Source organism: Phalacrocorax carbo, chromosome 3 (genome assembly GCF_963921805.1).
Source record: "Phalacrocorax carbo chromosome 3, bPhaCar2.1, whole genome shotgun sequence".
In the NCBI taxonomy this organism is placed as follows: Eukaryota; Metazoa; Chordata; class Aves; order Suliformes; family Phalacrocoracidae; genus Phalacrocorax; species Phalacrocorax carbo.
In genome coordinates this window covers 62393834-62418642 of record NC_087515.1, presented here as the reverse complement: position 1 = coordinate 62418642, position 24809 = coordinate 62393834, and the positions used below count along the sequence as shown (strand labels likewise).

At 41.6% G+C, this 24809-nt stretch overlaps 1 protein-coding gene across 3 annotated transcripts in view; it reads left to right on the top strand.

The window, feature by feature from the left end:
* PHACTR2 (phosphatase and actin regulator 2) overlaps positions 1-24809 on the top strand; it is a 143417-nt gene that overhangs the window by 18692 nt on the left and 99916 nt on the right. Inside the window, exon 1 of one of the 3 annotated variants that reach the window (XM_064447126.1) lies at positions 11526-11582. The exons of the other annotated variants lie outside the window; for them this stretch is intronic. Within the exon in view, the coding sequence (XP_064303196.1) occupies positions 11570-11582 (13 nt within the window). The 5' untranslated portion in view covers positions 11526-11569. Of the gene's footprint in view, positions 1-11525; positions 11583-24809 lie in introns of those variants that run through there. 3 annotated transcript variants of the gene reach the window in all.

Sequence of the window (24809 nt, the reverse complement as noted above, 5' to 3'; positions counted from 1 at the left end):
CTAAGGAAACATGACCTAGATGTAATCTCCATGAGGTGGGTGTACGACAGTTTGATAAACTGCTCTCAGAAATATTTATCAGTAGTTTTCTGTCAGACTAAAAGGGCATCTCAAGCAGGATCTTGCAGGGGGCAGTCCTTGGCCCAGTTCTACACAATACTTCAGTTTTGATTTGAATGTAGGATTACGGAGTCCATCTGCAAAATTTGCAACTATTACCGAGCCAGAAAAGTTGCAAGCATTTGGGAGGACAGCACTGGGAGTCAAAATGGTCTTCACAAGTTCAAGGAAGGAGGTAATACAGCTTTCTGTCAATTGGCACACTCCTTTGCTCTGGTTTTCACATAACCATGGCACATAAAGAAAGAATTATTGAATTCCAGGTAAAATTCCAAAGTGCTTGAGAGGTTAATCACTGTCAAGTAATTTATGCCCAATGCTGAGGTTTTCTAAGGATTTAAAATAAAGATGTTTGAAAAAATGCTTTGGAGAAATGCTGAAACTACCACATAGAAACATACCCTTTCCAGTTTTCACCAAAATGCTTAGAGTTTGGGATTTGTCAGACTTGAAGACTGCAGCCTGAGAGGACAAGTAGAGAGCAGAAGGTTTGGGAGATTAAGGCTGCATGGGATTGTGCCATACACCCACACTGCTAAACTGAAAGCAAATTAGAGGATGGGAATTATCTAAAGACAGTATGCCTGTGCGTGAAAACCAAGATGGAAAATGGGGAATAAGAGGAATAAGACAAAACAATCTTCATTGTAATCCCATTGTCCATGCTGACTGCAGTGGCAAAAGAAAAAGATATCAGCAGTGAAATAATTAGCTATTTCAAATTCATTACATTTTAATAATTCAAACAATATTAATAATGCAGTTAAGAATATTTGAAATATATTTTTGTCAGGGACCTTCTGTAACGTTCTCTTCCTCACCGAAGCAAGGGAGCTTATACTTCTCACCACCTTGCAATGGAAAGAGAAGGGCAACGCAGCTCTAAAATACCAAGCTGCCTTTTGTAACAGCTTTAATGAGCTTTTTCACATTGCTCTCAAGAGGGCAGCTTTCCCTGCATTTCTAAATACGATCTCTGGGCAAATTCAAGCAGCATGTTCCTGATGAAATTTTGTTATTTTTAGAAATAAACGAAGCAGGATACATCATTTCCCCTCCTACACTTTTGTTGATGCTTTAATACAAAGACCTGTGTTCAGAAGTTAATTACAGCATCTTAGATTGCACACCAAATAGGCACTGCAACTGCAAGTGAGTGCTATTGTAAAGGGAAAAGAAAAGGAACAATGCCGTAAAAATGTTGCTTTGGAGTTCTTTTTTATGTCTGATTACCACCCCAGGAAAACAGTGCTGACTTGTTTGCCACAAAAGGGATTAAACTGCCTCACATGACACCCTGGGAATGGATGCCCAGGTGAAAGGCATGTTACAATAAACAGAGTATTTTGTGTAATATCTAGGGAAGGAAAGAAATATCACAAACCAACTTGTCATGTGTATGTGGCCCGTTTGAACTTTTATGCAACCTTATATGCTGTTTCACTTAGGAGGAGAAACTGATAATAGAAACAGGAATGTCTTTGATTTCTTCATCTGCTTGTACACCGAGTTCTGTTTCCCTGAAGACAGCAGGAGTCATACAAGAGGACATATTTCATTGCCCACAGCTCAGTCTTTCTCAGCTGGCATTTGGTCCTTAGGTTTTTCTTGGGATGTTCTTCCAGAGTTTCCCTGGCTTCATTGTTGCCTCCTCACTTAAATTCTCTGGTCTTTCTGCCCTTCTTCTCCAGACACACATGCTTCTGGGCAAAGCATCCAAGCAATTTGAACCAGATTTATAACAAGTTGTTGAGTTCATCATAATACAGCTCTCAGCAGTGGAAGTTTTTATGTTGTATTAACAGTAGTTTACCCTCTGGCTCGATGATGGAGTGAAGCACTGTTAGAGTTTTGACTCAGAATAAAAAGTTCAGGGTGCTGAATTACCAGCATTGGTACCTGAAATGACTCTGGGGTTCCATTTTCCTTCTGCTATACTGGCCAGCTATGGTCTAGTGAGAGTATAGCCTATGGTGAGACAGCTGCGCCCTGAGCTGGAAAACATTTACCTTGTCTGTTCATTCAGCAAAAGCAAGCTCTCTTTAATGCATATTTTCCCAACACCTGTATATGGCACATCTCCAGCTTGGCAATTTGTCTGATGTGCTTTGCTGATCTCAGTTCAGCTTGGTGTTTGTCACACAGATTTTGCAGTAAGTTCTGGCAAACGTATTAATTATCACATCACAATAAAAATAACTAGTGCTGTTAACTAGCCTCTTTCAGGGCAATTATATATTTTATAAGAATTAAAATATACCTGTCCTTTCATTACCTTTGAGGTGCATTTGAATATCTGTTTTGTTGCTGGTTTTAGAAAATCATCAAGCTGTACGAGGTAAAGTGATCCTCTATATGGTATGTGAAGCAGTTACGGATAAGAGTAGCCAAAGTCAAAGATAGAGACATTCATGTGGCTGACAAGTTAAATTACACATACACCAACAGACAACTGATTCACCACACTTTGTGCACTTGAGAAGGGACATCGGGCTCTGACTATTAGCCATTGAAAAGAAATATCCTTTGGTGCAAGTGTGAAGCACCTTGTACTGGCAGCATCTGGAGCTGTGATTCTAGTCTAGCTGGATTCCTTGAGCAGGTTGATCAAGCAGAGGAAGTTCTTATTCATAAATACCTCACTTTGAATCAGGAAGTAGCAAGTGAAGTAGACACAGGGAAAAAGGTGAGTGTTTTGTTTCAGGGGTCTGTGCTTGCATGACATAGAGGGACCTGTTCAGGCACGGTGGGCATGCCTCACTGTTACACAGCCCATTCAGCTTGAGCTCCTGGCCATGAGGGAGGAAAGTAGTCTCTGCAACTCCATGGAAACTCAGGGGCTGAAGTAATAGTAACCCTAAGCTTGAAGAGATGAGACATTAATTCCATCAGGCCTCGTAGAGATACCAGTTGCTCATATGGACACCATAACCTGGGCTATATGTGGGTAAAGTGAATCCCTTCTATGTGGAATAGAAGTTGCAATTAAGTGAAAGTGCAATCCCAGTACAGTAATGTAGAGAGTAAATTTATATATAAGTATACATAAATAGGTATTTTTTAAACGCACTTGGGAGAACACACTCAAGCAGTGTCCTTTGCTCTCCTTAACTCTGCTTCACTCTGCCATTCTCCTTTTCAAACACTACAGAACATCTGGCAACACCTAACAGTGCTCCTTTATTTAATGGTAACTTCTGGCTGATGGATTTTACTTTTTTAATGCGCAGTATGGAGTACAAAAGCAATGCAGGTTAACAGTGAGATCTATGTGATAACCAGCAAGACCTCAGGGGAGGAGACAGTAAGGTAACAAGCTGAAGTTATACCTCTCTGTAGTGGATCTTGTCAAGTGTCTCCTGTTTGTTTCTAATCTATGTCTGCTCAGTTTTCTGTCTCATGAACCAAATTACAAAACACTAACCTCTAAAGAGTCAGTCAGGTTTGCTGGCTAAATGTAGACTGCATAATGTACAGCGCATGACTTCATGGTAGCGGTTGTTCTTCAGCCTTCAGATTTTGCAAGACTTCTTTTTCTTTCTCAGTATTTATTTGATCAGTTTCCTATGGATGGCATTTGACATTTAAGTGATAATTACCTAGCTCTCACTTGCCTAAATTTCACTTTGACTGGGAGAGAGGGATTACAACAAATGATGATGAATATCTCAAATGCACTCTTCTATTCAATTGCTTAAGTCTTTCTTCATGTGTTTTCACTCATACCAATGAAAACAAACTGACGTACCCAGAATCTCCCTTATCCTTAACATAAGCCTAACAACATATTTGATGTCCAGAGATGAAGCCCTGACCCCACTGAAGTGGAAGTTTTGCTCTTGGCTTCACTGTGAGTGGGATGCCACCTTAGATCCTCAGAATAGGATATATTGTTTTACCTTGGTTTTCCTTCACTGCATTAGTTAGCAGATTTTAAGGCAAAACAAAAAGAGCTATGTTTATACCTCTCAGTAAGGTTAAATCTCTTTTTACTGTACATAAGTTTACAAGAGAGAAACCTGCAGAACACGCAAGAGGAAAAGTGATGGGCAGAAGGTAGAAATCAGGTCCCAAGATAAAGAGCAGGGTAAAATGTTTTGTAAATCTATTACTAAGGCATGATAAAAGTTTTGGTATTTCATTTCAGCAAGGATAACAAAGACCAGCCTTTTTACATAGATTCATAGCACCAATGCCAGAGATGTTGTTAGGTCTGACTTGTGCAATACAAGCCCTTAAATTACTCTCATTTACCCTTTTGTTGAGCTCAGTAACTTACGTTTGATTGTTGTCATCCAGAAAGATGATGTGATGACCTCCAGAGACAGAAAATCCACTGATAGCCTTGGTAGCTTAATCACATTTGCTGTTGCAATAGATACTTGGGTTTTTTTATTTGAAACTGCATGTTCTCAGTTTCCAAGCATTGTTTCTTACTGTAACTTTCTCTGCTGGACTAAAAGGCCTTTTGTTTTACTCGGTGCCTTGTCCCTTATGATTCAATATGTGTTTTCACTTTTTACACTGCAATAACTGGCTGAAGCATTTTTGCTCATCTTAGCCATCCTCCTCAAGCTGAACACTGAGAGCGAGGTGTTGCTGCACCAGCCACAGTATGACTGAGCCAGAGCCAGAGATCGAAAACTGGCTGTCCTTGTATCCAGAGCTTCAGTTTTGCCTTTTTATAGAAAAATCTGTCCAAATACAAATACTGCATCTAGCCAAATATCATGATGGTTTCAGAACATTCAAAGATGTTCCCAGATTTTCAAAGCCAGAACATTTTATAAACAGGCTTTGTAATTGTCTAGCCTAGGTGTGGAAAACCTGCAGCCCATAAAATGGGGTTTGGGTCAGGGACTTTATTTCACAATGTACATATGGACACAAATTTTCTATTCCTTGTTATTATCGGATAACACTGAGGATTATGTTAGCCTGCTACCTTACAGTTACACTCAATAGTCTTGTTTTGCCCTGATTTACCCTATTTCCTATGCCTGATTTAGCCTGGCACTCTGGGTAGCAAAGGCCATGCTCTGAGGTAAGGTTTCAGTTGGAACTCATTTCTGTTTCCATAGGAATAGTAAGGCGTTTCAATGCACTTGTTTGTGATATTTAAAGAGAAAAGGGGAGAGGTTATTTCAGTTTGCTTGACAGAATTCACTTATGTGAGCAATACGTTACATTAATGCATGAACACCCATGCCAGAGATTGCAAATGGCCGTCCAGGTCTGGTAGCCTTTCTCCCAGAAGAATACTTACCCAGTCTCCTATGACAGAGAGGAAGAGAACTCTTCTGCACTTTCCCAGATCATAGCCTTGATCCATTTAGTAGCCATTTTCTTTTTCAAGTAATTTTCAATTCTGAGAGATTGTTAAAAGCAAACAGAAGGGCACTTTTCGTTTCTGAGGACAAATACTTGACGGTTCAGTGGAAGATGTGTGGCAGTTTCGGATCCATACCCCTTTCTTCTCTTCCAGCCCCACTTGGGTCTGGTACCTGACAGGAACTGAGAGTTTACCTTCCAGTAAGAGAAGAACTAGGAGGACTAACCACAGCCCAGTTTGTGTATGTACCTGTGCCCGTGCCCGTGAGAGAGAGGGATGAGGGAAGAAGGGGAAGTGGTACAGAAGTAATAGGATAGGAGAGAGCACAGATGAGTTTGAGACTTGTGGCATTTTTAACGTCAATTAGACCTGACTCTGAGTAGATTTAATTGCACTCTGAAGACAGTAAGCCTGCCAATAGTTCTGGGCTGGTTTAAATAGTAGTAAAAATGCTTAAAGCCATTAGATGTCTTGTTTCTGAGGCTCGCATTGCCAGATGTGCGGCTGTGCTCATGGTGGCAGCAGCAGACACTTAATATATATTTAGTTTTGGTCATGTCAGGGCATGGCATAAGTTGTTCCAGCACATCCAAGTCCAATAAGTCCTCTGAAGATTTCCAGGGCTAGGTAGGCAGTTAGGCATGTGCAAAGCTGCCTGACTCCATAGCAGGATCAGTGGGAAAACTAAAGGAGAAAAACATATGTTTGTTCTTCCAGACTTTTCAAAGTGTCCCTTTCATTATAAATAGCTGTTCTCTCTGGATGAGTGACACCAAACATGTACCACACCTCTGTCTAGATATGTGTTTAGTAAAAGCAGGGATTCAGTAACAAGTTAGAATTTACTTAAATAATCGAGCATTTAGAGGCATTTTTCTTGTCCTTGGTTTTATCTCCCACTAAGCACCCCTCTTCATGATATGCTGAAACCTCCTTCTTGACCTCTCCCCATGTCCCTTCTTTCCTCGCTCGCTGCCTTTGTGCCTCCCCTCACTCAGCCCTGCCACTCTCTCTGCACTATGCTCAACATATGCCCAGCCCCTTCCTGCTCCCTCTGAAAACCCATCTGTGCTGTGAAACTCCCCTCCTACAAGGACCACACATTGCTGTCTGGATCCCACTCTCTCCTTGTTTTCTATCAGTTTAAATCTGTTGACTTCGGTGGTGTTGCTTCTCCCCTTGCAGCTTTCAGCAAGAGTCAGAACCTCTGCATCTGTCTGGGCTGTTCAAGGATAAAGTCTTCCCAAGGAACAAAAGGCTCCTGTTTGCTCAGCAGAATAAAGCATCCTCTGCACTTATAGAGGTATATTAACAATATTTCTAGATTGAACTGTAGCTTCTTCCCAGGCAAAGATCATCCTTGTTACTGTCCTGCTCTCAAACTCTTACGCCTCTGTGAGATGGGGAAAAGGCATTCAGCAAAACCTTCTCCTGGTGATTCTGGGAATTGTTGCTGAGGCTTAGGGAAGGCTTCTACTAGAGGTCAGTCCTGCCATATGCTGAACCCTCAGCCCTAACCCAGGGAAACCTAATTCCATGCGTATGATTCAGGCCTTTGTCAAGAGGCTTTCCCTTTTGCCCAGCAATTTTCAAGAACGTGCCAGAGGCAAGATGGTTTTCATATACCTAAAGCCTGAAGAATGCAGCTAGCAACCGTGTATTTATAGAGGTGTTACTAATGAAGGATTTTGGTGCATTCTGTGAAGCATCCTTTTGCAGTAAGTGGCAATCTTCATTACCGACTGAAAAATTAGGATTTGTCTGTAGCAGAGCCCGGATCTTTTGCTGCCATTCCCATGCCTTCAAAGTGTCCGTCCTTCCCTCCCTCCCTGTGAAACTGCCCCACCACTGTGAAGTGTACTTCACAGAAGGAAGCATCTTTTGGAGGGCCATGGACCTCTTGTACTCAGCCTGGTTGTTGCCCTGGGACTTGGTGGATATTCAGAAGAATTGCATGAAGCTGTATATATAGAATGTTGGCGTTGACTATACAAACCCACAGCATCTAAAAACAAGTACAGCTTCTCCCAGAGACACCTGCATGATGGTTTCTGTGTGGGAAGAAACAGACACAGTGAAAGGGAAGCGAAACATTTTGCCCAAAATGGCATCCTACGGAGTCAGATCTTTGCAGTGACAAATCTGCGCTGAGCTGAGCCAGATTTCACATTTTCTAAATGTGTTCTTAGGCGTCTTTGTCATGATTGGAAACACCACAGCTGAAGCTGTACATCGATTCTGCAGGTTTGTCAACTCAAAGTGGTTTTGATGGCTGGGCGCTGAGGTGTCTGTTTAGCCTGCTTTCTCTATTTGCTTCTTACCTGGGCAGATTGCTGTGCCTCTGTGAATCCTCATCGATTTTCCCAGGAGTGAAATGTCATTACTGCAGCAGGCTGTGTACATCAGGTACATTGAAGAACGGGATCATTAGGGTTCTGTGTCATTAGCGGTGCTTCTAATGCACCCCATAATGCTTTCTTCTCTAGGAGGTGGCACTGATTATCTGAGTTAGCTGCTTTATCGCCTCTTAACGCTGTACCACCAGGGTCTCGCACAACCTCCAGCGTGTTTATCCTCACACAGCTGAGGTGTGGGGACTGAGCATGGTATGAGCCGTTCCTGTAGGAGGTCAGATGTTGGAGGAGCTTGCCCAAAGCCATTCAGAAAGTCTGTGGCTGAGCAGGGAATTGAATCCAAGACTTAAGTGCCTATGACCAAAATGAACTGTGAGCCAAGGCCACCTCATAGCTGAGGAAAACTGGGATACAGGTTAATGAAGTGTGAGATTTTGGGAAGGGGAGCAGAGAGCTTTGGACCTGTGCAGACCTGATCTTCTCAACCCTTACCCAAAATTGCCCTTAAACAGACTGAGGTATTTTGGTGTCATGTAAATATGAATCGTGATGGGGTTGCTCTGTACTCACAAATTAAATAAGTTTATGCTTGGACTATATGTATATTTAACCTTTAAATAACAATTGCAGTCAAGTGTTCAGCCCCACCTAGTATCTGTATCTTTCTTTTGCCCATGTGCAGTCAGGGAGACATTGCTTTAATTCTATAATAGTAGCATCTGATCATACATGTTTGTTAATGTCTATGCAATAATCTAATTACCTACAAGAAAAGAATAAGTTATGCATTTTGTAAAGTTTTCTGATTTTGGAAGGTTCCTGGTAAGATATTTTCTCTTCAAATGGAAGAGATTTAGGTCATGTATCATATTAAGTTTCCATTTATAGTTAGCTTTCAAGAGTTAATAAATGGTTACCTGTCACACAGCCCTGATGAAGCACCCAAACTCAATGCTTATCAAGCTGTTGTAATTGGTACTTCCCATACTCTAGTTAGCACCTTACAATCCTGATCCTCAGCTGACTGGAGGCTGTGACTATATCAGAATTGCATGTCAGGATGGGATGTGGGTACATATTACCATCTTCCAGAGCTTCTTTGGAAGGAAACTTGCACATGCAGGCAGTATGGGAGCTGTGGTATGCTTCCGTACGTCTTCTCATTTGCCTGGCTGGGGGACCAGCACCCTGAAGGACGCCATGAAGCCCATCTGCTTGGCAAATGGTGTTCAGCCATTGTACCTACACTGGGACCAGCCAGCCACATAGAGAGAGTCACCATCTGGAGCTCTTCATTGCCCTCAGGTCTAAGTAGGTGCAGCTTTGCATCTTCTTGTGGATTCTTGGGATCTTTGGCACAGGCTATTGCCCACCTGTATCCCCAGCCACAAGCGTCTGTACTGGTTTCCTCTAACTGCAGCATTGCCTGGTGGCTGCTCAGGTGCGTAGCTCTGCTTTCCCAGCCTAAATGAAACTCAAAGGAAACTAACTGGATTCAAAAACGATCTCTCTTAGCTTTAATCAGCACAAGACACTTGCTTACTTGCTAGGATTTAAGATATGCATACACCCTTCTGCCCTGTGGTGGCTTTGACACCGACCCTCGTGCTGTTTGGGCTCAGTCAGACACCTGTAGGTTTTGCAGCTCTGCAGAGCCCCATCTCCAGACCAGGGAATCTCTTCCTTTTACGCAAGCAGCTTGCTCTTCCCTTGGTTGGCTCCATAGTTAAGCAATTGCATCCTGCCACAAAGGCACAATCCTCTGCTCTTCCCTCCCAAGCAGTCTGCTGGTGCTGCAGTACATCCCCCAGCTCTCTCCAGGATCTGTGGGGCTTTGAAAACCCACTAAGAGCCCTTACTTTCTCTCCGGGAACCCAGCACTCTCCAAGCAGCTACCTCCCACAGAGGAGTTAGAGAAAACTGGTCACATGTATCAGGTGGCCAACTCACAGCCTCCGGTTTAGTGCTCCTTTGCAACTAGATTTCATCAGATACACATTAACCAATTACATAAATTGGCACATTAATCAATTGTCATTAACTGATACAGAATCTAGCAGGTGAATAAACTCCTTATTGATCATTTTTAACCCTCTGCATTGGTGTGGTTGTAGCTCTGTGTGACATGTATTCATGCAATGTGCTTATGAGAACTTCTATTTTTTATAAGCTCTTTATAAGCTACTTATAAATAGAAGCTTAATATGAAGTGTGACAAATTTCTAATCTTCAGTCTCTCCTTAGCCCTCCAAGCACTTCCTTTCTGGAAATACAGAACATATCCAGTATGCCCTAGATATTCTCCATTCTTGCTGATGACTTTAGCTCTCAGCCATTGATTCTCTCCACTTCTTAATCAGTGTAAATAGATCAGTACTGCAACTCTCTATTTATTTAACATTTAAAAAGGACAAATAAGATCAAAGGGGCGGTGAAGGGGTGATGAATGGAAAATGTACTTTTTTGCTCATGTGCGCTGAGGGGGTTCATGTCAATATAATACAGGCACAAAAATCTGTATTTCTTTTCCATTGCAATAAAGAAGATTGAAGTAGCTGAGTGAATTATTTACAAGAAGGGAAAAAATATTGAGAAGATACTGTGTGGCATTTACGTAGTGTCAGTACTTTGTGACATTCTCTTTCACAAAAAGCAGTATGTGTAATGGTCTCCCTTCCACCACTGCGCAAACACTGTGTCACAAAATGCCTTATTTAGGGTTACACAGCAAATCAGTGCCAAAACAGAGGATGGAACCCAAATTTCCTAGTACCCTCTTTGTACTGCTGCTGTTCACTTGCTGCTGCCAAGGGAGAGACTGAAAATAAGATATTTTTTCATTTATAAGGAAGAAACTCTAGAAGTGTAGGGGAGAGAAATATTTAGGAGTCTACACTGGTTTGTTTTGTTTGTTTATTTATATGGGGGGAAAGCCTGTGCATCTGACACTCAAGTGGTGTAGAAAATTTAGAAGTAATACCTGTTCACCTCAGCATATACCATTCAGATTTTGCTGAGTCTAATCCCTCCAGCATCCAGTCTATTTTTACTTTGACTTTAAAAGAAGTAAAGCCCTGTAGTTACTTTTCACCCTTTCCTTGCATTCAGCTATGAACAGTATAATTATATTGAATGTCTCCAGGCAATTAATATATTGACATGCATTTGCAGATAAGCAAATCTGTGTTTCTCACAAACCATAGGGAACATCAGGTGCAGAACTTGTAGGATTTAAAGCACAGCCAAAGCTAATGGCTGCAAACTGTAATCTAACCTAACAGTTTCTCAGCCATCGATTCCTCCCCCTTTTTTCTCCTTAAAACTTTTGCTGTTGCGTCACTGATAAATCACAGCCCTTTGCTCTGTAATGTATCCCTTTTTTATTTAAAGTTTTGCCTTCCTACCCATTAAACCTTTCCTCCTTAGCATTACTTTTACTTTTCAGAAACATATATTCCATATTATAGGCTTGGAGTTCTTTTGTTTTCTCCCCAAAGAGGTAAAACCCTGGGGAATTTAAGTGTCTACTTGATAGGCTCACACAATCTTAATCAGCCTATAATGGAGCTAATGGCTGTTTGTCATCCTTGGAGATATAAATTTCCTGGTGATGTCTACTGCAGTCAGTGCATGAAGTATGCTCTGACTGCCAGCAAGGTCTAATAACCAGAAGGGCAGCCAGCTTCATTAACGAGAGCGAGACTGAGACTGTACCGGCTGCTTTTCTGGGGAACTCTGCTTTTTTGAATACCAAGGGGGGGAAATGGACAATGCTGGTAAGTGAAATAAAACAGATCTTCATTCTTAGTGGAGCTGCAGGGTTTGTTTGTCTGTCTCACTTGCTGCAGGAAATGTGTTTCTTTAGCCTTTGTGGCTTCTTCCTTTTCAGCGTCCTTTATTAAAGCAAATTTCTGTGTAAAATGTGACACACTTAAGTTGTTAACCCTTTAGCAGTCTGTTTTTTCTGTTTTAAGTCTGTGTTTCCTGCAAATGTGAACTTAAACTGTAGCATAGGATCTGCCTTTTCAGTGTTATTTCAGAAGCTATATGCAGGACATGTGGCAGGAAGGGAAAAATTCGTATACTTTAGTAGGAAAATCTCTCTCACAGATTGCAGTAGGTGTGGATAGGATAGGTAACTAATAAAGCTAACAAAAAGTAGATAATGCATGTCTCTCACCTGTCTTATTTTAAGCCGTTTCTATTTTCTCCATATAATGCCTTGCTCTCTTTTATATTTAGTACACAAAATATTGAATATATTTGCAATTTTAATTGTTTTCTTTGATGTTCCAACTTTAGATCATGCATTTTCATGCCAAATAATGCACTTCATGGTTTCTAAGGAGTTCTAATACCAATGTTGCATCTGTGATGAAATGCATTATTTGCATTTCCCTTTTGCATTACCTTGTAGCACTAAGCAGAGCATAAAGAGAGCTCTTTGGGATGGATGTTTTGCATGTTGCTTTGACTGCTGTAAAACTTGAACATGTCAGTGTCTCACTGATTTATTGGTATTAGTACAATACATACTAGGACACAGAATCCGCAGTAGATGCGGTGCCCATTGAAACCTGCTCAAATCACCAGATTTGTCTAATGTTGACCTTAAAAGTGATGACCACCTCTAGAGTGTGTGAAAAAAATATTCTACCGTAGATTTCAGCAGTGATAGTATATGAGCAGATTATTTCTGTGGTGTTTTGTGGGTGGGGGGGTTTTGCTGTTGGTTTAATAATAATAGCAAAACTCTTACTTGTGTCCGTTAAGCTGTCCAGGTCAATCTTCTCTCAAGTGTATTACTATTGACTTCTGCAACAAACAGATTAAAGGGTCTTGCTGCTTTTATTTCTGTAAAGCCCAAGACAAAAGGAAAAAAAAAGTTTTCCCAGAAATTAAAATGTTGGCATCATGGAAAATTACATTGCTAGTACCTATGAACTTAAAAACTGACATGGTCCTAGTATAATGTTCATTTTTGAGAAATAAATAACATTAGGAATACTGTTTGCACTTTGTGCTTTGGCCAGCTTTTAAGAAACCTCCATATAATAAATTATAAAGATGTGTGCTCGATATTCCATGATGAGGCAGAATTTTCTGGTCAGAGGTGAAGGATTCATGTTCTCCAGCACAGAATGCCTGTGGGCAAGAGACACCCTGGCAGGCAGACCTGCTAATTCCTCCAGGTTTTTAAACTTCCCAGCATCAACAACTAATACTATTGAAGTCTTGACAGAGCTATCACTTTAATCCAGCTATAAGAATCTGTTCTGGAATGAGTCACATTTATTTTAAAGGTCAGTTTTGGGGGGGGTGAAGAGGGAATCTAGTATCTGAAAACCATAGAAACAGTTTTTCCCGTGTGTATATATTTTTTTGCCTTAGGAAGATTCCGATTTGGTTGCTATCTGCAAAATTTGGAAGTTAAAATATGTAAGGCTTTGCTCTCTGCACAACTTTACCAACTACTCTCAAAGCCTATTATAACACCAGTTTGCTGAATAACTCCAGACAATGTTTTAAAAAATGCAGAAACAGTGACCAATACTTTGCATTTTTTAAGAAAACACTATAAATACAGGTGAAATTAGTTAAAATAATACTTTTGGAAGGAGAATTAAAAGCTAGTTGTAAAAAAAAAAAAAAAAAAAAAAAAAAAAACCCAAAACAAAACAAAAAAACCAACAAAAAAAAACCAAACCAACATAACAACAGATAGAATTAAGCCTTAGTGAGGATGTCATGGCAGAGGGTAAGGCCATGCTCCAGCTTCCACCGTGGTTACCAGTGAGCTTCTCGCTGCCTGTGGTTAGCCTGGCCAAACCCCCAGCAAGCTTGAGCCCCGCACGTGGCATGGGAGTCTCTTCTCCAGGCAGCTCTTCCAAAAGTCCAGCCAATTCCATGCTTTGAGCAGTGTAGGGAATAAATCCCTTTCCAGGAAGTCTACAGTGGGCTGGGTGTGCAGCGGTATTTTTGGGGCTCTTCATCCCTAATTGCAGCCAAATGGAGTTGGGTGCCAATGTGGGGACCATGCAGTTGAATACCTCTGTAGATCTGGCCCGTGCCCCCTGGCTCCTACAGGGATGTGAGCACAACTTTGAAAACCCACATGGTGTAGTCTGGGTGCTTAGGAGATTGAACCGAAAGGAGCAGGATATCTGCACCCATAAAACTAACTACCTAATTAGTTTGTTCTTCAGCAGTTCACCAACTGAAATGTAAACATGCTAATGTATACAAACTGGATACCTGCCTGAATTCTTCGTAAAGAAATGCTATTTCTGGTGATACAGAACTGCAGAATATTAGCACAGCTGCGAGTTTCAGCCACCAAGTGTTGGAAATAACAATTTGGTTATCAGTGTCAGTGAATCAGGCCTTTGTTATTAAATTCATCATGCCGCCAAAGAGACTTTCAAAGTCAAACCATGGATAATTGTTGGGCAAAACTCCATCTTCTCTTCTGCATAACAGAAATATCTCTGTAATTCATCACTCATCTTCTGTGCCATCGTTACAATAATTTTCTGGCCAAAACTGTTATTTAAAAAGATCAGTGTTGCTAATAGGTCACCTGCGCACCCTTTAGCTGTTTTGTTCTGTGCTATTCCATGGTTTTAAGAATCAATGTTTTAATTTAAAAAGTCTTTTCCTTTAAATGTCAGATTGCTTATATTTTTAATCTGTATACAAAGGCAGATCCACATCGTCGTTGTCTCGTGTGTTCTTTTAAAAGCCTTTCCTGGAATAATAATAAAATATTCATCTATCTGTGTATGGCACATCAGGACAGTTCTAGTTGTATTTTTTTGCCTATTTTGGCATCAGCTGTTTCTGATGGGATGGCTGCAGGTATTCAAGTGCAAGGATGCCTGCCACTACAGGCAGGGGAGGGCGGGCGGGTGGGCAGCAGCCCGCTGTCTGCTTTCACTGGTAGGCCCTGAGCTCTGGCTTTGCTGCACGTCTGCTTTGGGCCAGACACATCAAGCCCTGCAACAGCAATGATGTAATAAAACTGGCTTTAAAAACCAAGGAAGGGCTGAAAATAACTCATGGGAAAGAAAGTTAATATAAAAGTAGCAAGAAACTTGCGGTAGCAGGAAGAGAGAAGCTGCGGAAACAGACGTGTTCCCAAGTGATGCTTTTTGGGGGGGATTTCCTGTAAGAAGGAGTGAGAGCGGCATCATTTCTTTCCCTAGAGCTCCTAGACAGCCATGTCCTGCCTGGGCAGGCGTCTCACCTTAAAGTGGACAAGTCTCACACACTCATTCATACCCCAGGAGCATGCCAACAAGAGGTGCCAAAAGCTGAGGGGGAGGGTTCTCATCAGGGTGAATGGCACCATAGCAAGGTGCTGTGTTGTGCATACTATAACTGAACAAAAACAGGAGGCCTTGTTTCTTGGGGATTTATATGACTTCTTTGCACTTGGAATATTGTTTTATTAGTAATGAGGTAGCTGTGGTTAATTGTTACCCTGGATTATGCAGGCTCTACAGCTGTGGCTGCAGGCTATGCCTTCTGGTAAATAATCTGTTTTAAAAGGACTGGAGGTCTTGCACATTGAATATCCCATCTCTGAGTAACACATCGAACTTCATATTTGACCAGTAGTGAAACTTAGAACTTTCCATGGAAGCAAGACTATTTAACCTGAGGCCTAAAATGTGGTTGGACAGGGTGAAGAGCAAGTGTTGGTTTAGCCGCCTTCTGCACGATATCACATGTGGCAGGAAGGGTAAGAGACTTAGGAAGCTGTTTGCTGACTGTAATTCCCTTGCTTTTTGAAGTAACTGGTCATTTTTGTCTTTCAGTAAGTCAATAGGATTTACTTAGCATCCTTTAAAAATAAGACTGCTGGGATTGAATGCTGGTTACGGATTTGACCTTAGATACTTTGCAGTCTCTTACCTGAATTCAAGGTAAACAGGGTGCATCTTTTTAAAAAGTAGGGGAGAAAAACATTCAGGTAGTTAGAAGAGCAAGCTGGGAGGTAAGCTTTAGATTATGATCCTGGTTTTCTCATCAACTCACTGTGTTCAAAACTCTCTGATGTGGCCCAGGTGATCTGTGTGCAGGATTAGGCTAGATAACCACCTCAGTGTGTTTTAAGGTTGCCTGTTTTCTTGGCCACCTGTGGCTTAAGCTTGGCTGAATTGTCTCTATCAATTTGGAAACCTACTGAAACAAAACCACTTGCAATGGAGAAAGTGATGATGTAACAGTGGTTTTGTCAGCTCTTGACACGTATGACAGCTCCAAACTCCAGCAGCAAAATCAGCTGGGTCCTGCTGGCAGCTTCTGTTTTGATCTTTGATGGTGCCTTGCCCAAGTGACTTGTGTATGTGTTCTTGGGGTTTTTCCTTCTCTTGTTCTCTCTAACAATTGGAAGATGTTTTTGGATGGGACAACAGCATCTCCTTCCTCTCCCCCTCACTCTTATGTATAAGTTCACTCATTGTCCTTGAAAATTGTGGATATCATCAGTGACGCCATGTTGACTTTTATTGGGTTTATATGACATGTTCTATAGATCACAAAATGGTTTGCATATAGGCATTAAAATACAAAGCAATAATCAACTCTTTTATACTACATTGTGTATCTTTATTTTTCTCCTACTTGCACTCATGGCCTCAGTGGAAGCAGATGCTATAGTGTGTCACAGGTCACTCTTTGCTAGAAAGTTGAATTTCTTCTTCTAATTTTAGAATAATACTCATGGCTTATGCCCCTTTACCCAGAAGCTGGAACAGTGTGCTTATAAAGCCATCATCTTGGAAAACATTTCTGTGAGGGTTAAACTTCCTTGTGATGCTGTTGCTTCCAGTGTTATTTTCAAGTCTGTAAATGTGTAGCCCAGAATAACTCTATAGGAGCTTGCACTAGAAGTAACCAAATACCACGTAGGACTAAAATGATGGTGCATCTTCTAATGTAGTGATGGTCCACCCACCCTACTTCAAATGGTTCTTTTTAGCTAGAAATGCTGTGGTTGCACTGTGGTTGCACTCTGTTGACACACTCATGATATTTTAAGCAACTGTTCCAGTTGCTACAGTAGTTCTTCTAAAGACGCACCATGAGCTCCTGCTGGTTTGGAGAGATGGTATAATACAGATTTTATTTTCTGATAAGTTCTCGTTTTGTTTTCTGATAAAAGCTAGCAAAACATCAGACCATCAGGTGCTCAGTTCATGCCTTATATGTGCATCTGCTGGTTGTATGGGGTTTTTTTGAAAACTGCCCTCAGACCCCTGTTCTGGGCTCTGATTCATCATTGCCACCTATGGTGAAGAAGCAAGTGTTGTGTACGGAAGTAGAAAACCAAATTTGACAGGTATCACTTCGCCATACACTTCTAGCAAGGACCAGACCATAGCTGCAGAAGCCAGCCATTTTGACAGCATGAGAGAGCAGTCCCAAGGAGGAAAGGTTGTATTAAGAGAGGCACCAGTGCAAATCACTCTGAGAAAAGCAGCCTGTGCTCCAGGGGCTTCAAATACCCCAAACTGAGGGGGCTGCAAGTGATCTGCTAGGGGGGAAAGCAAGATTGTATGACCAAAGAGCAGGTGGCTGATAATAAGGATCTAGTCTGCTGCTGTTTAATCATCGTTCATTGTCTCTAACTGTGAGTCTTTTAGGAAATTTTATGCTTAATTATGGGGTGACTTGCAGAAGTATTGCTTTGGGCTCTAAAAGTAGACTGGATGGAATTTTACCAAAAAAGTCTTCCCCCCCCCCCCCCCCCCCCCCGTCTTACTATTTAACCATTTTTTATATTTTCACATAAAACATTTATGAGACTTCTTCCTGAAGTATAATTGGAAAATATAAGTAGCTTAGGATTTCAAGAATACCTAGCAACCTCCCAGCAGACAGAAATAAATCCAGAGTAAAGGGGCTGAGTTGCTCTCTAATTGCTCCTTCTGGCAGGTGGGGCCCAGCAGCCCCTGGGTGAGCATGGGGGGGCTCCCAGGGCCAAAGCAAGCAGCCCCTACTAGTGCCCTGTGGAGAGGCAGGGTGTCAGAGGAGATGGGTCACCCGGATTTGTTATTCCAAACCCAAGGAGCTATGCATGCTTCGCTCTTGGCACAGCTCAGCACTGGAAGGGATGTCCCATTTACTGTTGGAGATGCCAGAATAAAGAAGTAGCCATATTCATTTGAAAAAAAACTTCCATCTTTTCTGCAGATACTGGGAGACAGAAGCTAATGTGGTTTGTACTGAGACCAGTACAAAAGCATCCTCTCCAAGGACCCTGTGGGGGCAGTGGTAGCAGCAGTAGGACTTCTCGCAGGGAGCAAAAGTAGGGATGATGTTTATGGTTAGCTGCTTCCCTCCCGAAGGAAACAAACTCGACCCAGACTTGTCAGCAATGGGGTGTCTGAGTTGCTGGGAACATATGGCTCAAACAACGGACTTGAGTGCAGCATTAGGTCCCTGGTCACACCCAATTTTCAAATAAAGCAAAAGGCCTGGGAGAATATTTGGCCAGGGCCAAATATTTGCTTAATCTTAGTTTGCTCAGCACCGCCGTTCCTGTAATGAAACAATAAAAAATTACTGTGTTTGCATATTTCACAACTTACTGTATGTGTTTCTGAATAGCAACAGGCTATTTCATAATGATAAAGACAATTCTATGTCTCTAAAGAGAGGCAGACATAGAGGGAGACAATCCCAGAAACAATCTTTTAATCCATGGTTTGACCATTCCTAGGAGAAGCCTTGCACAATGTAATTCAAACACAAATATGACAGCAGCTGGTATTTCCACAGGAAACAAAGTTGTGATCGATTCGTCCTAGCTCCAGCTCCTGCTGACTCACAAGTCCCTTCTGTCTTTCTCACTGGGACTTGCATCAGTCCAAAAAGCAAGGGGTATTTTGTTATGGAGGCTTGCAAGGAACCCGTGTGGAGAGATGAGCTGAAAATATGGCAATCTCAAACCAGCAGAAAATGCATGTTGTTGAGGGTTGCTTATTGACATTTAGACCATAGGCTTTGCTATGTCCTCACTGTCCAGGTTTGTTAAGGTAGGAAGCCTAGGGATTTTGTGTCTCTGTGTGTATCTCAAAAACAGCCTGTATATTTTAGCTGCTTTGTTTGTAGCTACAGTTGTTATATAAGTCTCCTTTTCTTCTCTTTTCTGTTTCTGTTTTTGTTGTTTAATATTATTAAAATAACTAACATGACGCATTATTCTGTTTTAATTTCAAGTGAAATTTGGCAACTTCTAGTGGTGGGATAAAGTTTAATTGCTCTTGGCATTTTAAAAAGAAATGCAAATGACAAAGATATTAAACTGACAAATTATGACAGCTCACATAACACTTTTTTCAATGGATTTTTTCCATGCATTTTAATACCCAGAATAGTCAGCCTTAGTACTACCATATTTACCATAAATCATTATTCTAATGGAGACATTCTGCTTTGTCAGGCAATACACAATCAGCAGTTTTCAATAAAGAATCTGAAAACTGTTTAACATTAATTCTGTGACACAAACTTATAAATGCCAGACAATTTAAAATTGGGGCCAATATGCCGCCCTTAAATTGGGATATTAAGAAATAATTAGAGCACAGTAAGGGCAGGTTGCCAAATGTAACTTCTAAATTCCCTAGTTTGTGTCACTTAGCACAGTGAATATATTATATGACTTCTGTAAGGCATAAACATGAATTTCCGACATAACAACCTAAGGCTCTGAGTGGTGCCCGCAAGAGGTCAAAGTGGCTGTTTACTTTGGCATGTGTGGCTTCAAGAGGCATAAAGTATCACAAAATTTATGAGCAAGGATGGCTTTGGGGTTAAAAATGGGAAGAGGAATCAATGGAAGAGCCCACTTTTCCTACAAACCTCAGTGGTGTTTTGTTTGTTTGTTTGTCTTCCTCCTCTAGCATCCCACAATGGCCATGTCTGCTCTGTGTAACCAGCACCATGCCAGAGGTCCTTGAGCTAGCTCTGAGCATGTTTATATGGTGTGGTCCCTTTTGCCCGGCCGACATTAATCTGAACCAGTAAATAGCATAGTCACATGAGTACAGGTGGCTGCACCCAGGCTGGTTAGCCAGCTCCGGTTAGGTGTGATGCAGTGTCTTACATATGCACGGCATCCAGCTCGGGACACAGCTTTTCTGCTTCTAGCTGGAGGATCTTTGAAGACTGTGATGTTAATTGATGCAAACAGGCCTCAGTCCAACCCTGCCCATGGTTTTGGAGGTGTTATCCGTGCTGATGAATTACCTGTCTTATTTAGAAGCGAAAGAAGGTCTCATGGTGGCATGTGAGGGCATCTTGGCAATTTCTGAGGTCATACAGTCTAGATAGTGGGGAAAAATACTTTCTTACCTAGATGTGAGAAGTTCTCGGGCCAAATTAACTGTGATGAAGTCTTGAGCAAGATTTTGAGGCCCCTCAAGGTGAACAATTTACTTCGCAACATCAGCATCTGAAGGTGATGATCATTATATTACATTACTTGATTATATACCAGTTCAAAATAATGTAACGTCTATTAATTTTCATTGTTTTAGCTCTGAACATTCATTCTTCAACATGAATACTAGAGGAGATGGAGTAATTGTACATATGGCACTTCATTTTCACATGAGTTTCTGTCACCTTTGCAAACTCTCATATTCCATAAGTGTTGCATATATTCTTTAATACTGTAGTTGAGGAAACTTGTCTGCAAAGTAGAGTGGGCAGGTATAATGTATAATATATATATATTGTATAATATTGGAAAAGTAGATGTACTGCTCAGTACCATTTAGAGTCTTACTTTGAAATGCTAAAGGAGGAAGAATAGTCAGCGTTATTTCCATCTTCCTGTGCCAAAATGAAGGATGGTGGTAGGGTTGTCTCCCTCTCTCAGCTGGTAGCCTGCCTCACTCTTTCTTCTGCACCATGAAGAAGCTAATTATATGCTGCTTGAGTGGGGGGGCAGTTGTACGGCTACTATTTAAGAGCAGTTTTCTAAGAGTAGTGTTTTTCTGCTGCATTAGTAATGCTGTGTGTACATCAGTGAAGTCTGTTTCTCCCTGCAATCCCGTTGTGACAGAGAAACACGCAGTTAACTGTTGTGTACCTTACTAAGCCAGTGACATGAAAAGCTCAGCTGAGGTAAAGATTGCCCTGGGATAAGTTGCCTTATTGCTGCTTGGAAACACAGCTAGATTTCTTTGGGTTTTTTTAATTTAAATTTGAAAACTTGAGGGCAAGTTCAGCTTTTTTCATCTGGTAGAGCAGATGGCTCCCAAGTGGTAAAGTTTGTGCATCTCTTCTGGATGCAGGTAGGTTGTGCAACCATTTCAGACTACCCTGGGGGTGAACAAGGTGAAGGCAGAAGTTAGCATCATTGTTACTATCAGAGTTTAACTGCAGGTTTGTGGCATTGCTACCTCTTGTCTGTGATCTCCTTTTCCTTTGCTCTGCTTTTAAGGTTTTTCCCAGACCAAAAAGTGCTACCTCAAGCAGTAGATCAGACTGCTAATGGAGAAGAGGGCTGTCACTATCCTGAAAGACTGTTGACGTGTGCTTGCCTGAAAAAGCAACACAAACTTCTCAGCACATTGCAGAGGGAGCTGTGTGACCTCTGGCTCTCCTTTTCTCTCCCTCTGGCACACCACACTTGTCTTTTGCACCTTTGCCTTTTTACAGCTTATCAGGAAGCACCTAAGCATCCCTAGGATGAAGAAGTGCTGTTTCCCACAGCAAAGCATCTATTGTCTGCTACTGTGTTGGACTGGTCTTGATAGCTCTTGTGGTCCCCTCCATTTTCATATTCCCGTGCTGGTCTGCATGCTCAGTGTGAACCTGCATCACTGGGGTTTCTTTTTTTATTATTTTTAAAATTTTATTTCTGCCCATTTTCACAGTCACAGTGTATTATGGGCAGAGTAAAAAGGGAAAATACGTATTTTGACAATATTAGTAGCTTGGCAACCGTAAAGCTTTCCTGTGGCTTTGCAGAGGAATTTGGAGTACTTATTTTCTATGCTTCCCCTGGTTGTGCTATGCACTGTGCACTAGAGCTCCAGTTCTGCAACTGATGCCATGAAAGTAGGCTGCTGTGCCCAAATCCAGCGTTTGCTTGAGTCTTCCGAGTTCAGTTTTAGCACTGGTAAAACAGCATATGCATTGCTGGTCTAGACTCCTTCTACCACGGGTCATCCATTGGCTGTCTCATCCCATTTAGAAGGGGGAGTAGGTGAAATCTTAACACTGGTTTGGTTTCTAGAAACACAGAAACAAAATGGTAAAAGAACACTTACCTGTGTCAAACTGGGCTCGTTCTCAGCTGAGAGAAAAAGCAAAGGAAGTTTTCATGCACCTGATGATTTCCCTGCTTGCTAACTACCTGGTCACACTGGCTAGACTTGAGTGTTCTGAAATCTGAGGTTCTTTACAGCTGGTACAAAAGGACATCCCACAGCTGAGGAGTGGTCCTTAAGTTATTTCGGATTTTGCTGTGTCAAAGATGACCAGTCCAAGGTTTTCACCATACTTATATATCAACACTTCCAGTTTGCTCCCAATTTTTTCCTCCCATTTCAGTGAATGTTACATTAAATAAAATTCTGTTATGTGTTCATTTATAGAACAAGCTGTCTCCTCATAATATTTATGCATGGCTGCATCGCATTCTTTATGGAGAGGCACTGCAAACACATGGGAGCAAAAATGTTTCCCAAGCAAGACAACGCTCTCTTTAGCACATGGAGGACTGACCTGCACGGGCAATATTCAGCCAGAGTGCAGAGCCTGTGGAAAGCCTGCAGTGCTTAGGGACACTGTTGGAGACAGGGTGCTGGGCTAGGTGGACCTTTCCTACACGTGTAGGAGGGATGTGAGTTGGGTAAGGAGGCAGAGAGGCACCAGCCTGTTGCAAGATGCCTTAGTATATAGTAGTGTCCCGGAGAGTGCTATGAAAGAGCTGCAGAGAGTTGGCCACACAAAGGCACAGAGCTGCCGTTTGTTTTGTAGCCCAGAGACAGAGCTGGCAGAGCTTTCTGGCCTTCTGTTTGTGGGCTGGGAAGGCAATGAGTTACCTGGGCTCAGAATCGTTCCTCTTCTGAGGGTAACCAGGTAGGACACACAATGTGGACCCTTGGTCTCCCTTGTGAGAGAGCTGCATGCTTTTAAAGAAATTATTATTAATCTGTGTTGTAAAAATTTTTAAAAGGAGTAAGTGAGGTAGACTGGTAATCATTAGCTGGTGACTCTGACATCAGTCCCAGGGAAAAATATGGAACAGATGATACAGGGACTGAGCCAGAAAGAATGGAGAGGTTGAATACAAATAATTCCAATTAACATGGATTGGAGGAAAAACAGGTTTGAGGGAATTATTTCATATATCTATCTTGCTGCCTTAGAAGATGTTTGGCTTGGTTCTTCTGTGTAGAACCTAAAATGATACAAAATCAATATGTTATTTATCAAATGGGTTGTTCTGTGCCTAAATGCCAGGCTTCAAAATACAAGTATATTTTGGGAATCGTTGCCACCCATCAGGTCTGATTCAGGAGGTATCCAGCAAGAATTGGTTCTTTGCTCCAGGCTGTATGGTGCTACTAGCACTGACTAGCAAGAAAATATGAAATTATTTTTAGGCAAGAAACCAATGCACTCAGTATGGACGAATGAAAGGCCATATAATCAGTGAGAAAATTAATTGGGTCATAGTTACACATCAGGAGGCTCAGTGTTGAGAAGCAGTGATTTTGAAAGATACTTGCACAATAATAGCATTATGCTGGAAGCACATGTTCAGCTGATGAGCTCTGTCCCAGAGAGCTAATGTACTCTTTAAATGTATTTTCAACATTGAAAGATGTCTTATTCTGGTTTGAGCACTAGAATGACTGCTCCTGGGATATTAGGTAATCTTTGGTGTCCCACGTCTTCCTTGAAACATAAAAATCTGGAGAGGATTCAGGAAAGCCTTGTAACTAAGCAATATGAATCACTGTGAAGACTGGTGAAAGCAAATTTCTGAACCTCCTTTGCACCTCACCCTAAAATCCTTTTGCAGCTTTCTAACTATAATAATCCCACAAAGAGAACTGTCTCAGTGTTTCTTACTGGAAAATACTAGTTTGGACATCTTCGTTCCTGCTTATGACTAAATAGCACCAAGATCTATCTGTAGAGGTACATTGTTGGGAACTGTAATATATGTGTGTGTATATATATTACATGGGTGTTTATATATAATCACATGCAAAAACTGGTAATGGGTGATTCTGAATATATTTCAGATTAGGAAAAGGAAGGTAACTATTGACTACCACCAGGGAAAACCAATATTGCACAACTTCAAGCAGACAGACTGCTAAAAAGGCTGGAAGTCAGGGGTCCCAGGTGTTAGAAAGCCTCTAGCTGGATGTTTCCTAATCAACACCCAGACTTCTTCCTTCCAGTTTTAATAAAGGCTCTGTTTCCACCGGAGCTAGCTGCATATGCCTTAATTGCTGCCTGTTGGACACTACGGTATGGCAATGCTGACACATACGAGCCTTGGCTACCCTGCCTCCTCAGCAGGAGAAAAGCTTGTTGAAATAATGCCCATTATACTGTTTCTCAGTCCACATGTAGTTAAATGGAGGATGCTCAGTTCTTTCTCATCATCCCAGAGTCAGCACTGGCCAGGGTTCCTGTACAATGCATTAACTCATGTTTCTTTTATGTGGTAAGTACTAGCGAGTGGGGCTGATGGGGCTCAGCCAGAAACCAATTAAGTCATTTATCTCCACTCACACCAATGGAGGGCAGATTTTGGCATTATTCCAGCATCTCTGAAATCAGGCACCATCCTCATTCCTCAGTGTCGTCGTCAGCCTGACAATGTAGCTGGAACTCATACAGGGCTGCAGTGAAGACCGTGGTTGAAAACTGCTTTGGTGTTTTGCCTAGTAGGAAGGGTTCACCGGCTGAATCTGGTTGTTTAAGAGGCACATTAGTGGTGCTGCTTTTCATAC